Source organism: Propithecus coquereli, unplaced genomic scaffold, assembly GCF_000956105.1.
Source record: "Propithecus coquereli isolate 6110/MARCELLA unplaced genomic scaffold, Pcoq_1.0 Scaffold299, whole genome shotgun sequence".
NCBI lineage: Eukaryota > Metazoa > Chordata > Mammalia > Primates > Indriidae > Propithecus > Propithecus coquereli.
In genome coordinates, this window is record NW_012148607.1 from 3,641,974 (window position 1) to 3,657,754 (window position 15,781).

Below are 15,781 nucleotides of genomic sequence, written 5' to 3' on the forward strand. Positions count from 1 at the left end.
CATCAATAGGAACAAGTGATATTTGAAAATTTGCCATTTGGGAAAAAGATCCATTTACTTTCTCTCCTCACACCATACACAAAATAAGTAAAGGCAAAAAAGTAAAAGTGAAAGAAAATTTAGATGTATATGTTATCACTGAACTTTCTAAACATTAATACAATGGAAGAAGTTAAAAGATAAACAGATTTTGACTTTGTAAACATTGTAAAGTGCTTTGGGACATCAAAAACATAATAAACAAAATTAGGAGGGAAACAAAAGAGTGGGGAAAATTTTATCACAAATAATAAGAAATGCATATTTTAAAACTCATGAAAAATCAATGAGACCCCATAAAAATGGGTAAAGGACATTTAAAAAAAAGGTTAAGAGTAAAAAAAATTCAATTCACTAGTGAAAAAGAAATGCACATTAAAATAGCATGATATTTTTTTTTACCCACTGAAATATGTCTATATGTGGTATGTGGATATATATTTTAGTGCTTGTGGGAATATGCTGAGGTTGAAGTCTCCTGCACTGCTATAGGAGTGAAATTCAGTACAGCCTTTCTAAAAAGCAATCTGACAATATGGAGCAAAGGCTTCAAAGCTGTTTATATCTTATGACCCCCAAATTTCCCTTCTAAAAGTAATCAGAATGGTGAGGACCTTTGTAAAAATCTGTTTACTACAGTGTTATTGATAAAAGTGAAAAACCAGAAAAACAAATCTAGAAGTTTGCAACAGAGGTTTGGTTAAATGATACATGATACATCTATGTAACAGAACGTCATAGCCATCAAAATTATGTTTTCTAAGAATTTTGTCTCATGATGCACCATGATTTCTGTAACCAATCCTCTGTTATTGGATGTCTGAATTGTTTCTAGTTTCCTCAGATCTGTTCTTCCTCCTGTGCTCCCTGTCCACTGCTGACCATTCAGTCTTCCGAACCAGAAACCTGGGCATCGATTTTGGATTTTCCTCCAACTTTCCAACCCATCCTGTCTTACCCGTTATCCAGTTCTTTTGAGTTTGTCTTCCTGGAATCCCATAGGTCCATCCCTTGCTCCCAAACCCAGTGCCACCCCTCAAGTCCAGGTCTCATCATCTCTCGTCTGGACCTTCCCAATGACTGCCATTGACAGCGTCTGTCTTGCCTGCTGAGCACCTGCAGCCCAGTCGAGTGACTGGAACATAAACGGCACACAATAAATAACTGCTGAATTCCATTCATTTATTCAACAAGCAAGTGATGAGTGTCTAGAATGGGCCGCCTCCACCTCCCAGACCACTTTTCACTCTGCTAGAATGCTCTTTCCATATACAAATCGGATTACATCACCACTGCCCACAGAAGATCCGAGCTTCTTAGCCAGTTTCAATCTCAGCTCACCTGAGGCTCCCCCTCGCTAATTCAGGCCTCCACGCATTTGCTGGTGCTGCTCTCTGTCTCTAACATCCTGCCCACCTCCATCCACACGATCTGCCCGGCTTATTTTCTAAGACTCAGCCCCTGCCTCTCTCATCTATCCCGACCCCCTCCATCCCACGGCAGAATGACCTCTAACCTTTGAGAGGTGGTAAAATACGCAGTTAAGATCCTTGGTCCTGGAATTCAACTTCAGCTGTGGTCACTCACTGTGTGCAGACCCTGGGCAAGGAACGTACTGTTTCCTTATGGATAAACCAGGGAGACTATTAGTATTTATCTTACTGGCTGCTGTGAGAACTAAATGAGATAGTTCAGGTTGGGCCCACAGGGCAGGGGCTCACATTTGATTCACTTCTGTGGCCCAGGGCCCAGCCCTGCAGGCAGCAAGCGGGCAGCAGAGTGGCTACTGAAGGAGACGTGACACCCACCCCAGGCTCCCCACTGGTCAGTAGCTCTTCAGCCTCTTCAGCTGCCCCTTCAGTGGACTGTCTCTGCTCCAGCCACGCCCTCCTCGTGTCTCCCACCTCTGTGGCAACATCTCTTCCTCTGGCAAATTCTGCCTGTCCTCCAAGGGTCAGCCCAAAACACAGGTCTTGGGGTAAACTTCTCAGCCTTGGCCCCCGTTGGCCTGAGCGGGCAGACCCCAGTTACTCTTGCTCCTCTGCCTCCAGGAGAGCTGTGCATGGATAGGGAGGTAAAGGTACGGACAGTGGGACACAGTAGGAAAGGGAAGGGCAGACAAATGGCCAAGACCTCGGGCAGAACTGGGGAGAAGCCTCCCCTGGGTGGGCCAGATGTGGACTGATAGGAATGGCAGGTGCCAGCCTATGCCGAGCATAGCAGAGCCCCTGTCCCTTCTCCAGGGCCTGGTAGGCGCCAACAGTTTCCCACCCAGGGTTCCTGCCCGTGCCTGCCCCATCCACACCTACAGGAGGGAGAAGCGCGGGGCTGAGCAGGAGGGGCAGGGAGAGCCAGGACTGGGCACAGCGGGGGCTGTGTGCGAGGCTCCAGGCTGGCTTTCACAGACATTATTTACATCTTTTCAACTTTCACCCACTTCATAGGTACGGATCCCAAGATGAGGCAACATGTGCAAGGTCACGCAGTCTGTAAGTGGCTGTGCCGAGACTGAAATCTGAGTGTCCCGTCTCCAAGACCGTGTTCTTTCTGCCACATCATTTACATCACCATTGCAGCCTTGGGAAGTCTGGGGCTTGGGGCCAGAACTGAATGAGACCTCCCCTCTGCCCTCCACCCTCTGCGAGCTCTAAGGAGAGTTAGGGGCCACTCTGGTGCCCCACATCCCATTTTATAGAGGGGATTGATGCCCGAAGAGGCGAGGGGACTTGCCAGGCTGCACACACAGCTGGGGAGAGCCTGAGCTAAATTTGACTGTAGAACCCAGTTCTATGACATGGGGTGGCCTCTCTGAAACAATCTTTCTTGGCCTGTCCCATGTGCTAAAAGCCCCATATTTAATCACTATGTGAAACTGTAGGAAACTGGCTTATTAACTTCAAACCCTTTTGAGACTCTGATGAAAGCCCCAGTGCAGTGGGGAAAGCTACTCCTCTCTTCTTATCTTTATTTTTTCTTGGGAGGAGAAATGACCAATTTGATTACTTAGATTTGAGGATACTGAGGGTATCACATTTACTGGTGGGAGGTGAGAAGTCTCTTTCACACGCAGGAAGCTCTTCTTGGCATCTATGCAGCAGGGGGAGGCTGAGGGAGCAGGCCATCTCCCTGCCTCTGCCCTGCGTGCTTAGTGCGCCGAAATTTTTACTGCCTTAGGTAGTCTCTCAGCCAGCCATGGCCGAGAGTGATGCTGGACCCTGGGGAAGGGAGTCCTATGCTTAGGCCTCACATCCCAGGGAGCCCCGAGTCAGGGAACTGGGAGCCTGGCACATCAATTCAGTGCTGCTCTGATTCTTTCCCATCTGTCATTGTCCTGGTGTAGAGTTTCCTCAGAAATTTCAGGGAAAGGAGAAACAATAAGATGAAAATATGATTTGGGCATTTCTGTTTTCCCAGCCATAAAAATATCAAGTACCAACAAAACCTCAGCCTATCTCCTAAAAAAAAAAAAAAAAAAAAGCTATGGCTCCTCTTCTCATAAAAACGTACACAGGCACAAACACATAATGTTTTGCATACCATTGCAGAGGCTTTGGAGTGTAGAAAACCGATTCCACATCTGTGACCCAAGGCACATCACGTCCTCTCTTTAAGCTCCAAGTTCCTCATGCATAAAACAGGGATGACAAGACCTGCTTCCCAGATAGCTGTAAGGGTTAAATAGGATGCCACGCACGGTGCCTGGCATACAGCGAGAACTCCATGAATCTTTGCGGCAGGAGCCAGGGCATGGGGCAGAGGGTGTGGTCAGCAAGGGCAGCCTGGGAGAGGTGGGTGCACAGCCACCCCTGCACACAGCCACAGGCTCCAGTGGGGAGCGAGCTGTTCCCTCCAGTTCCCTGCAGACCTCCCTGCTGCTGGGTGACACTGCCAGGCCTGCCACCAGCACAACAGTCCTGTCCCACAGGCCTGTGCCTGCGTGTGGCCAAATCTGGCCCAAGGCCTCTCATATCTCATTTCCCCGACCCACAGGACACAACACAAGAGGCTTATAAAGCCAGCCAATGCTGCTGGCCCAGCACGGTCAAACCTCCCCTTAGGGCCAGCTGTGGGCTACATTCCTTGTCAAATCCCTCCTCCTCCGGGAATGTCCCCGCCTCAGTCAAGTCTGGACCCAGCTCTTCTGTGTGGAGCTGCCAGTCTCCTGCTGATGCAACCTGTTCTGCTCTTGTCAGAACAGCCAGGAGCAATGGGGAAAACATCTGGAAAGAAATCACCTTCCCCGCCAGGCTCCTGCGATAATGTTTCCTGGCACCTTTGTGGGATTCTGATGCTTGGCGGTCTGGGAGTAGAGAGATTAACTGTGGCTGGCTTTCTGCAGCAGGAGTAGGGCAGACGTGTGCACTCCTGTGCTCCCACTGCCACTGCCTTAGGACAGGCCACCGATTCTCATGGGGTCACTCTAACAGCCACCACGTGTCTCCGCCCTCATCTTTCCTTCCTCCAGTTCACTCACTTCCCTGCACAAATATGGTCGTGACATGCTCAGGCTTAAAACCGCCAGTGGCTCTCCACTGCCCACGAGACTGTTAGGAGTATAGGTCTGATTTTGAACACTGACACCCCAACTACTATAACTCCGTGCCCCTGGGTGAGTCCTTTACTCTTTCAAAGTTTCATTATCCTTATCTATAAAATTAGGGCAAAAACACTAGTTCCCACTTTATAGTGTTTTTGTGTTGTGACAATTAAAAGTCATGCATATAATATGTTTGGCATAAAGTCATGGTAGTTTCTGCTCTTATTAGTCCTCAGGATAAAGTTCAAGCTCCTTGATGTGACTTTGGCTTACAAGACCTTCACCATCTGCCCCCTGCTCACCCAGCCACTGCCCCCAATCCATGCAGGCCCATCTCTAATACCTGTGGGGCCAGGCACAAAATTACAAATGGATGTCCACATGCCGCATGCCTAAAATTCAGACTCTAAATAATTAAAGTTATAAATCAAGTTATCAAGCTGTTAAATAAAATATATTCTATTCTTCCATGAACAATGACCTGGAAGACCAGGTGTGAATCTGGAATTCTGACCCTGGAGATCTCTGCTGGACCGTGACGGTGCAGGGAGAACTAGCCCCACTGCCCACCCCAGTCCCACTCCACAGGAAGTCTTGCGCACGTGTGTAGACTCCTCACCCCACACATCTAAGCTCTGCTCACGGCCTCTGCAAATAGTCCTCCTTGGGCTTAGGGTACATGCAGAGTTGTACTCTGCCCTCAGGAAGATGGAAGTGGATGTGGCGCCATGACGGCGAGAAATTCTGAGGTCTCCAGTACCTGGTAATGGCCTCATGAGGAGGATGGATCTGGGGTGGGCACATTCCTCTTCACTCCACGGCAAGGGGTGTGGCCAGAGGAGGGCCAGAGTGGGGTCCAGGGCAGATACTCCTTCTTCCTGGGTCAAAGGACAGTACCACACCTATGCCATACCCCAGTTATACCGAATTATTTTTAACTCATTGAATATACCACACTCTGCCACTCTTTCTCTGTGTCTGAAACACTCATGTTCATCTGGTCAGCTTCTACAGGGAGAGGCTGGAACAAGCCCTTGGCCCCAGGGCTTATGTAAGTATCCTGAAGGCCAAGAGACAGGGTGGCTGACCCTCCTGACCAGGTGGCATCTGTACCCTTGTGCCCAGGCCCTGTTGCTCTCCTTGGTCCTGTGGCTGGGCGTCTGCCCAGCAGGCAGGCGATACTTATTGTTCTCAATCTCACTTCCGTGAGACTGACTGTCTCTGCAGATGAGCAGTGTCCAGTGTTGCCATGCACGCTGTCCCATTCAATTCTTACCGCGGTATAACGGGTAGCCATGAGGGAAAGCTTTTATGATCCCCATTTTACAGAAGAAAATGAAACTCAAAGACATCAGCTGTGGCAGAGGAAGAGACTGGTTTGAGTTCCTAACACTGAGGCCCATGCTGTGTAATGGGGGGACAGTGGCTGTTCTGGCTGGCCCAGGTGTGGCACCCTCGGAGATCTGCACTGCTGCTTTGCACTCCATCAAGTATGGAACCATAATTTACATACTAAACCCCTTAGGTCCTATTTGGGTTTGGCTATTATAAGTAACGCTGTATTAAAAATCTTTGTGTGCAGATTTTTCCCTCCTTTGGGGGATGGCTCTTAGTACCAAGTGTCATTTCCTTTCCAAAGTTTGTCCCCCATTTACACTCCGACCAGTAGCCTCTGAGAGCACCTATCACTGCACTCCTGCCAGCATCATATATTATCACTTAAACACATTCTTTAAAAATGTGATAGGTGATAAATGGCATCCTGTTGCCTTTGCATGGGTTTCTCCGACTGCTAGGAAGGGTAAATATATTTGTGTTGTTCACTAGTCGTATTTCTTTCTGTGTGACCTGTTCAGGTGCCTGCCCATTATCAGCTGGGATCCTAAGGGTTTTCTTGTTAACTTTCATAATAATAACACCTTGTCATGTTTTCTAAATATATGTTTCAAAGTTTTGTGGTACAGTATTTTTGTTTGTTTAACTTAGTTTAAATTCTCATATGTTGTCAAATTTGATTTCTTCTAGCACTTCTGTGCCTTGAAAGTTCTTTCCCTCCAGGGATTTGATTTTTATTCTTTCTTCAAAATTCCCTTTGGTTGTATTTTTATATTTTACTTTTTAGTCCATTTGGAATTTATTTTGATGTATGCTATGAGGAGAGGGTCAAAAACCTTTCTGAAAGCTATATTTGGAAAAAAGCAATGAACAGAAGAGGAGCCAGCCTGGGGCGGACCGTGTGATGCCGACAGACAGCTGAGAGGCAGAGCACAGGGACTGTTTAGTTCTCGTTTCTTTATCAAGGAAAATGATCTTGGCACCGCAGAAAGAAGATCAAACATGACTATGAGGAAAGACATGCTCCCGAGAGGCAGGAAGAGAGCAAAAGGATGCAAGGGTCTGAATCTAACAGGATGACCTCCCAGGGCCATGAAAGAAAGAGGCGGCCTAGTTGGGAAGAAAGAGCCCTGACTGTGAGTCAGAAGCTTGGGGCTGGCATCCGGACTCTCCCAGAAGTTACTGCCCTACTCTGGGCCTCAGTTTCCACATTTATTTATTCGTTTATATACGCCAACTATGCTTCATATGCTGCAGGAGGTGGTGGATTTCACAGACAGAAACAAGGCAGGTCCTGCCCTCTGAGGCTTATAGGAAGAGGAGCATCTCCCACGGCCTTGGGGAGGGGAGTAGGCAGAACACCGAGGTGTGAAACAGGATGCATATTTTGGTACATCCAGAGTGGAGAGCACATGTTGGGTGCAAGAAAGAGTGGCAAGGACAAGGGAGGGCATGGAAGGGGCCAGACTGTGGAGTGCTGTGCTACAGAGTTTGAATTTTATCCTATAGGCCAGTGGTTCTCACACTTGAGCCTGTGTCTGAATCACCCGGGGGGGCTTATTAAAACAGACTGCTGGGACCACCCCCTCAGTCTCTCATTCATAACATCTAAGGCCCCCTCCCCTACCAAACGCATTTTGGACAAGCTGCCAGGTGATATTGATGCTGCTGGTATGAGAAGGAATTTTGACGACTACTGGATCTAAGCAAGGAGGAACCATGAAGCAGGACAATGAAGCTACCAGGAGACACTTTAGGAGGGTTCCTTGGAATACAGATGTGGGAATGGGTGGAGGGAGAACTGACTGGAGGCAGGGAGGAAGGAAGCTGTTGAAATGACCCATGCCAGACATTTTTTTTTTAGAGTTGTCCAAGCTGGAGTGCAGTGGCTATTCATAGGCAATCTGCAGCCTTGAACTCCTGGGCTTAAGCAATTCTCCTGCCTCAGCCTCCTGAGTAGCTGGGACTACAGGGACACACCACAATGCCCAGACAGACATTTTTAGAAGGGATCCTCAAGGAGTTGGAGACTGAATGGTTGAATAGGAAATGCAAGGGAGATGGTGGAATCAAGGATGCTTCCTAGGCTTTTAGCTATGAACTTGTAAGAATCAGGGACTATCCCTAGAACAGCATGGTCTGGTACACAGTAAATTTCACTGGATATTTGCTGAGAAGTTATTCCTTTAAAAGAAGGGCAGAGGTTGAGTCCATTGAATTTAGAAATAGAGGGTGACTACCAGTAGAGGGATGGGTTTGGAAGCCAGGCTGGAAAAGCTGAGAAACAGAAGAGGAAACACGGAGATGCTAGGACAGGTGATGACTCTTCCCAAAAACTTGAAAGAGAAGGGAAGGAGTGAGTGAACATGAGCTAAAGAGAGACCTTTTATTTATTTTTAAGACAAAGTCTCTGTCACCCAGGCTAGAGTGCAGTGGCATCATTACAGCTCACTGCAACCTCAGACTCCTGGGCTCAAGCGATCCTCCTGCCTCAGCCTCCCGAGTAGCCAGGACTACAGATGTGCACCACACCTGGCTAATTTTTTCTATTTTTGGTAGAGACGAGGTCTTGCTCTTGCTCAGCCTGGTTTGGAACTCCTGAGCTCAAACAATTCTCCTGCCTCAGCCTCCCAGAGTGTTGGGATTACAGGTGTGAACCGCTGTACCCAGCCAAGGGCTTTTATTTTTAAGGTGAGAGAAACCCAAACAAATGTATAGATGTGAGAGAAGGATCCAGTGAAGAGGTGAGAAGGGAGACAAACAAACAAAGGCGGCTCCTGAGAAGGTGAGAGGAGACAGCATCCAGAGCACAGGAGAGAAGTGACCCACAAGAGGAGAGACACAGGAGGGACGGTGGAGCAGGGGAGTAGGGACAGGTGCGGATGCAGCTACTTTGTGACTGGTGGCTGGGAAGCTGAGCTCTTCGGTGATGATGACCTTTATCCTCCCTGTGTAGCTGGACATGAGATTTCTGCTTGGAACAGGGATGGAGGTACAGCAGAACTGAGGATGGTGAGGGTAGAGTTCTGAGATCAATGACCAGGGACAAGACAGGGGAACTGGAAGCAGCACCAACATGTTAGTAAGGTACCACCACCAGGTGTTACGGCTTCAGCTGTAATTTCTCTCGCCGTGGGTAACATGCAACCCTTGGTACTGGACTGGCTGGATGCAGAGAAAGGGAGAAAAGCACTGGGAGAGGGAGTTGTTAAGGGAGTTGGACAGTGTTTGAGGCACAGGACTCCATGTGATTTTGGTGATTGATTTGGATTTGCTGAATGAATGACTGAGAGGTGTCATAGTGTGATGGTTCAAGTGAGACACCTTTGGTCCAAAATGTGGCTCTACCACTTACTACTGCTGCTGGGATGGTAGATGGAGATAATGCAAGTAAATCATGGAGCTCAGGGCCTGGCATGGAGAGGAGCTCAGTAAACAGCAGCTCTTCTCATTCCATAGGCCACGGCAGGCAGGAGCTGGTCAGTGGAGGATTCTAAGCAGGAAGGTATGTGGTCAGAGTCATTTCTTAGGAAGATCCCTGGGGCAGTCAGATCTGGGTGTGAATTCAGCTCTACCACTTAACTAGTTGTGTGACCTTAAGCAAGTAACTCATCCTCTCTGTGCCACGGTTTCTTAACCCCTAAAATGGGAACAACAATAGTACCCATCTAGCAGGGTCATTATGACAACTGAATGAAGGACTTCCAGGAAAGCTGGTAAACTGAAGAGCTTAATAAGTGGCAGCTGTGATGATGATGATGTTGACGATGACAATGGAAGGCAAAGGAAGAAGAGAATGAAAAGCAAGAAGAGGAACAGGAAGAGGAGGAAGAGAGGCAGGAACAGGAACAGGAAGAGGAGAATGACAGTGATGGTAATTATGAGACACAGCAACCAAGAGGTCACAAATGACAGTGATGGAGGTTAGGTTAGGATGCAGTAACGTGGGGTGAGCATGAGGTCTTCCTGGTGCTCACAGGGAGAAGGAACTACGTCTGCTGTCGACGGCTGCAAAGGAAACGGGATCCTAGGAGAGCTGGTCTTGGGCATGGCGAGGAGACTGCGCAGTGGGGACCACGACGGCTGGCTCAGAGGCAGGAGGCCTGCACTGAGTCTCCCCAGAGGTGAGCTGCCGGGCTCCTTCTGGGCAGAGTCCATCCAAAGGCTCTGCATCCCTCTCAGGCCTGAACAGAGTATAGGTTTAGGTGCAGATGGACATTCAATTCCCATCTCGGGCCTGGTCCAATAAGGCCTCATATTTGGGGACCCTGTGGCCCTGTTTTCCCTGGGGACTTCCCAGCTATTAGCCCACCTGCTGCTTTTCACTGGGAGCCTCCTTGTCTCTCCCTCCTCTAGGCCTGGCCTCTGACACCTGCTTCTGGGTCACCTCCTAGGCCAAGTCCTACAGCCTAGACAGAAAAATGGTTCACTCCCCAGTGCAAGTGGGCTTTTCTAAAATCAGCACCACCACCAATAAAAAAATAACAAATAACATTAATAATTGCCATAGACTGAGAACTTAAGTTCTTTGTGCTAGGTGCTTCTCCATTTCTTCTAACTTGTTAGAATGATGCTGAAAAATGCATAGTACTACTCATCTACTGTACAGATGAGACTCATGCTAAGGGGGCGAGGTAATTTGCATGAGATAACCCCGCCAATAATGATAGAGTCTGAATTTAAACTCAAGTCTGTGTAACTCCAAGGCCTAGGCCATTTTCCCCTCTTAAACTGTGTTGTCACTCCCCAATTCAGGGACCCGGTCCCCTTGTGCATGAATGTGGGGCCCTGGCTGGCCTCTTAGATTCCGCCCTTCCTCCCTCCCTCCCCAGGGACTTACTAAACTGTAGCTAGAAGGTCAAGATTGCCCAAAGGCCAACGGCTCCCTCGCTGACCCTTCTGTTCTCCCCTTTCCCTGCTGGGCGGGAGCCACACCCAACCAACCCAGCCAGCCTTGGCCTGCTTGCTGAATCTGTGTCCTGTCCGAGGCTGCTCAGCAATGAGGCCAGCCTTCCAGGTTCGGAAGTGAGGAGGAGGCGGCAAGAGGATGAGATGTCTCCATCCTTCATCCAGCACCAAGAGGAGAATGCACAGGCCGCAGCGTCTGAGACATTAGGCAGCACACCCTGACACATCACCTTCATGTGCCATGCTCTGTCCACACAGAAGGCAGCGTGGTCTCTCGGCCTCTGCACATGCTTGTAACACTGTCCCCCTGACTCACTCCAGCTCAGGAATGATTCCTCCAGGAGGCCTTCTCTTGTCCCCAGGGCTGCTTTAGGCCTCTCCCCACCGTAGCACCTACCACGCTGCACTCAAGTTTTGGAACCGTCTCTCCTGCTAGACTGTGAGCTACTTCAGGTCAGGAGCAGCGCTTCACGCCTCTTTGTATTCCCAGGGGCCAGCACAGCGCCTGCACAGAGGAATCTCACTAACGCCTGGTACACGAGCAAGTGCAGGGCACTGCTGCAGAGGCCCCTCTCAGAGGACTCGCATGTAAGCTGGAGGCTGCTGCCTCCTCCTACCAAGGTCTTACATACAGCTGGACCCCACGGCCCTGGCTCCACTCTCCCTCCCAACCTCAGTGTTCCTCCCGCCCATCCACTGGTGCTCTTCTGAGCTGCCCTGAGCGCAGCCTGCTGGGTGCTCCTACCTCTACTTGCTGGCTTGGTTAAGGCTCTTGGGATCTGGGAGATAAAGGGCGTTTTTGTAACTTGTTTGGAGTTATCGGTGCTACTGTCCAGTGAATTGGAACCAAATGGCCACAAACGGTGAAGAGGAGAGGTCTCAGGTGGAGGAAGAAAGTATGGCCAGCCCTGGCACAGGTTGTTTGGTTTTCCTTTCCTACATATCCCACCTTCCCATGTCCCATCAGGACTCTTGGCTACTAGAAAGTTACACGCTGTGACTGCTCACACAGCAAGCGGCAGGCAGCAGCCGTGACTTCGGCCTAATACCAGCCCTGCCCAGCCAGGGCTTGGCTCCAGAACACAGAGTTGCCTCCTGCCAGAATTCTGCAGGTGAGGCTCCAGACAGGTGTAGGTAGCTCTCCAGCAGCCCCGAGGCTGCACGGTTAGAAACACCATGGCAGGAGCAGGACAAGCCTGTGGCAGGACCTGGAGAAGCAGCCTCTCTCACTTACCTGGGTCTCAGACGCCAGAGGAGGGAAAGAGAGCATGGGAGAGGTGCTGCGAGTGCATTAGCCTTGGGCACTAGAGAAGAGGCCCTGAGACAGCCACAGGGCCTGGGCCGGTCCCCTCTGGGGGAGGTGAGGCCAAGGGCATCACTGGCATCCCTCTGGCAGCTCACTCTACAGGCTTTTGACTTTGACTTTGGAGCCAGGGAAGGCCTACAGCACTTCAAAGGACTCCTCTCTCCCCTTGCCCCCACCCACGCTGGGAAGGAGTCCTCACCAACACAAGGCTGGCCCTGGATCCCCGTACAGGGCCAGGATGCACACAAACATCAGCAAGGTGAGTGTGTGCCTGTGCACACCCCACACTTCCTCATCCCACTCTCTGGTACCTCAGATCTGCCTGCTGCCAAGGCCAGGCCAGGCAGAGACTCTTCAGTTGTCCTGGGAAAAGTGAGGCCCTGCTGTCTGCTTCCTGAGTGGCCTGAGTATAGTGAGTCCTCTGACTCTAGTTGGCTTCTTTCCTTTTCTTCTTTCTTTCCTTACTCCCTTGGATAAATAGTAAGAGCCTTAAATTAACTGACCGTGGTGTTCTTCGAAAGAACATGGGATAACACCCACCTGGCTGGCTCTGACCCACCCCCCTGGCCTGGCCTTATTTGGACTGCCTGGCTTTTCCCAGTGTGCCCAGTGGGAAGCAAGAGCTGGTGTTTGGGCCAGTTCCAGATCATTTATGGGGACTGGGCGCTGAAGAGTAAAAACCAATGGGATCAGGCCCTGCCGCTGGGAGCTCCTGCTCTGAGGGAGGCTTTGACAGGTGTCCATGGGCAGAGCGAAGGATGTGTCAGGAGGAGGTGGGCAGATGGGCAGAAGGCCATAGTCAGCAAGCAGCCCCCAAGCTTGCTGGGGTTCACCAAGGCAGACCCAATTTCCTCCCATTTCTCCCTTAAGAGTGCCTATCTGTGACCCTAATTCTATTGCCCTCAAGGCAAAGAGAAGGGATCTGAGGACGCTAGTGTCTCAGACCCCAGGGTTCTGAAAACAGCAGGGTGTTCCCCCAGCCCCATTCGCTGCCTAGTTTGCATGGGCAGTGGGCCTGCTTGAAGCTGGGGCTGGCTGGAGCCAAACGCTCACTTTGTTGCCTGGCCTTTTCCTTCTCTTTCGGGAGCAGGACTGGACCCAGTGGAGCCCAGCTGCCTCATTCACCTGGTTCTGAGACGGGCTCCCCTTCCCCACTGTCCCACCTACCTGAATTTATGGACCTGACTTCTGTCTTCTCTCTTGCTTGCTACCTACTTGACACTGCCTGCACTTGGCCTTGCTTGGTAAAGAGCTGTGGAGTTAAACCAAATTGCACTGAGACCCCCACAGTAACCTGTTCCAGCCCCCAACTCCTCCCTCAATCTCCAGAAAGAACCAGCTCCTTACTGTAGGCAGAGGGCCGTCTGTCATCCTCCTCCTCTGGTAAGAGGCTTGGGTATGGGAAGATGAATGGCCTGAGCTCGGCAGTACCCTTCCCCTGGGGTTGCTCGTGACAGCTGGTTGAGGAGAGGGGTGGGGATGGACCTGGATAAGTTGGCGGGTGTCCCTGTAGGCCCAGAACTGGAAATAGGTCTCAGGAGGGGATTCAGTGGGTGGTCTACTAAAAAGCAGTCTCACTCCACTCTGCCACGTAAGCTCCCTAAAGAGATGGACCCAGACCCTTGACTGCCTAGAACAGTAAGTAGAGAATCTGATCATTCCTAAAGGGTAGAAGAACCAGACTCAATGGCAGGTTGGGGACCCAGCTACAGGTCAGTGGTAAAAATACAAAGTGGCGAGAGGCCAGGACTTATGAATTTGGGAGCTGGCATGCTCAAGTTGAGCAATTTGCTGCTCCTGCAGAATGGTGGGTTCCAGGGCCCCAGTAAGGCCTTCCTACCCCAGCTGAGAAAGAGGCCAGGACCCATAAGACCAGAGTCAGAGAGACCTCACAGGGGATAAGAGGGGGTCAGAGAGGCAGCTACAAGGTCAGGGCTGGAGAGTTTGAAGATCAGGAGTGACACTGAGCCTGGCCTTACAGACAGCTTCCCTTCCCTGGGGATCTAAGGACAGTGAAGGGCCCCTGGCCCAGGGAAGGGTTGTTGGGTCTGGTAAGAAGGCTGAGAAAGGACCTGCACCTGGGTACCCGGAGGCAGGTGGAAGACATCAGGCATATTAGCTCCAGGAGACTGGCCAGTGACCCTGGCATCTCCTGGCCTCTCTGCCCCTTGCTTTGTTTGGTATCTTTCAGCTTTGGGTCATTAATGCTTCTTTTGAAGGTTCCTACTTCTTCTTTGCTGGTTTAAGGGGGAGAGACTGGCTGGGAGTTGGAGAAGGCCAGAGCAGGAAGGGAAGGAGTTGGTGCCGGGGAGCTCACCACTCTCTCCTTGTAGACGATGTACTTCAACCACTTGAAGTCCTGCCACTTGAAGCCAGCGAGGACAAAGAGAGAGTCTCGCTCGTATTGCTCAGGCCGCTGCATGGCGCCCTCGGGGTAGGTGATGCGCAGTGTTGTTTTGCTGCCCACGTCTTTCTCAAAGCCTTTCACTGGTGCTGAGTTCAGTCTGCAGAGAGCATGCCCCGTCAGAGCCTGCCTGGGGCCGGGGTTTTGGGAGGCACCAAGACCCCAGAATACCCCAGGTGTAGAGAATGGGGAGCCTAGGTCACCTGGTGCCACCTAGTTGTCCCAAAGCCCTCCAACCCAGGGTTCTTGAGGCTTCTGTTTACCTCCAGCCCAGCTGGCCAGATGGACAGACAGTCCTCAACGGGCTCAGGATCAGGGTTTGGGCCAGGACACTCTGGTGCCCAAGGTTCTGTTTTGGGGAGCTCACCTGACCACAATGTCATAGTCATCAATCCGTGACCCCAGAGACTTGTTGGCGAGGACACCTCCATTGCCCACGATGATGCAGCGGCGGCAGCGGAGGCTGAAGGGAGAGAGACGGAGACTCTGTTGGGGGCTGCCTGCCGGTCTCCTCCCCTGCCCCTTTGGCCCCTGACGCCATGCCCTTGGCCAGGACCAGGCTGGGAGACAGGAAGAAGACCCATGGGCTTCTGGTAGCATTTCTGAGAGGAAGCCAGAGCCACACTGTGGGTAGCTGGGCCCTGGGACTCTCTGGCATCCCTAGTCCCTGATATTTCCCCAGGAAAACAGGGGTGTGGGAAGGCTTGGGTCCCAGCCCTGAGTGGTGAGGAGGGGGCTCTGGTAAGGCAGCATTTCTAGGGTGAAGGTTCCCCAAGGGTCAGTGGGGTTTAGGCAGTGGTCTGAGCTTGAGGCTAAGCCAGGAAAGCAAGAACAAGGGAACAGGAATGGAGGCTCCAGGACTCAAAGCTTGGCTTATTCTCAACTCAGAAGCCCCAGGCTCTCAGCAGCCACCAGGGAGCCTACGCACTTTGCTTTTCCTGGCCCAACCTCCTGGATATAGCCCTGCCCCCATCACCTGCCCCCACCACCCAGACCTAAGTCCCATTGCTGGGCTGATCTCAGGCCCAGTGTCTTCCCTCAAAGCTCTGATGTCTGAGCACTGGGATGTCCTGCCAAATGCTGACAGCCCACAGGGATGCAAGTCCAGTGGGGTGGTCCCACTTATCTGCTCCGCCCACCCCAGATGTGCACTGTATGTGCCTGTGTGGACATATTGGAAAACCTGCCCGTATCAGGGAATGGCCAGGTGGCCTTGAACTTCTGCATATGTCAGGCAACCAGGGGCAGGAGG

The 15,781-nt window shown here is 51.0% G+C and overlaps 1 protein-coding gene across 3 annotated transcripts in view; it reads right to left on the reverse strand.

Annotated features, from left to right (window-relative positions):
- ST3GAL3 (ST3 beta-galactoside alpha-2,3-sialyltransferase 3) overlaps positions 1-15,781 on the reverse strand; it is a 181,960-nt gene that overhangs the window by 9,208 nt on the left and 156,971 nt on the right. For all 3 annotated transcript variants that reach the window (XM_012648979.1, XM_012648981.1, XM_012648980.1), the window contains 2 exons: positions 14,897-14,992; positions 14,443-14,629 (listed from right to left, as the gene is read on the reverse strand). In XM_012648979.1, coding sequence (XP_012504433.1) covers positions 14,443-14,629; positions 14,897-14,992 — 283 coding nt within the window. The remainder of the gene's footprint in view (positions 1-14,442; positions 14,630-14,896; positions 14,993-15,781) is intronic.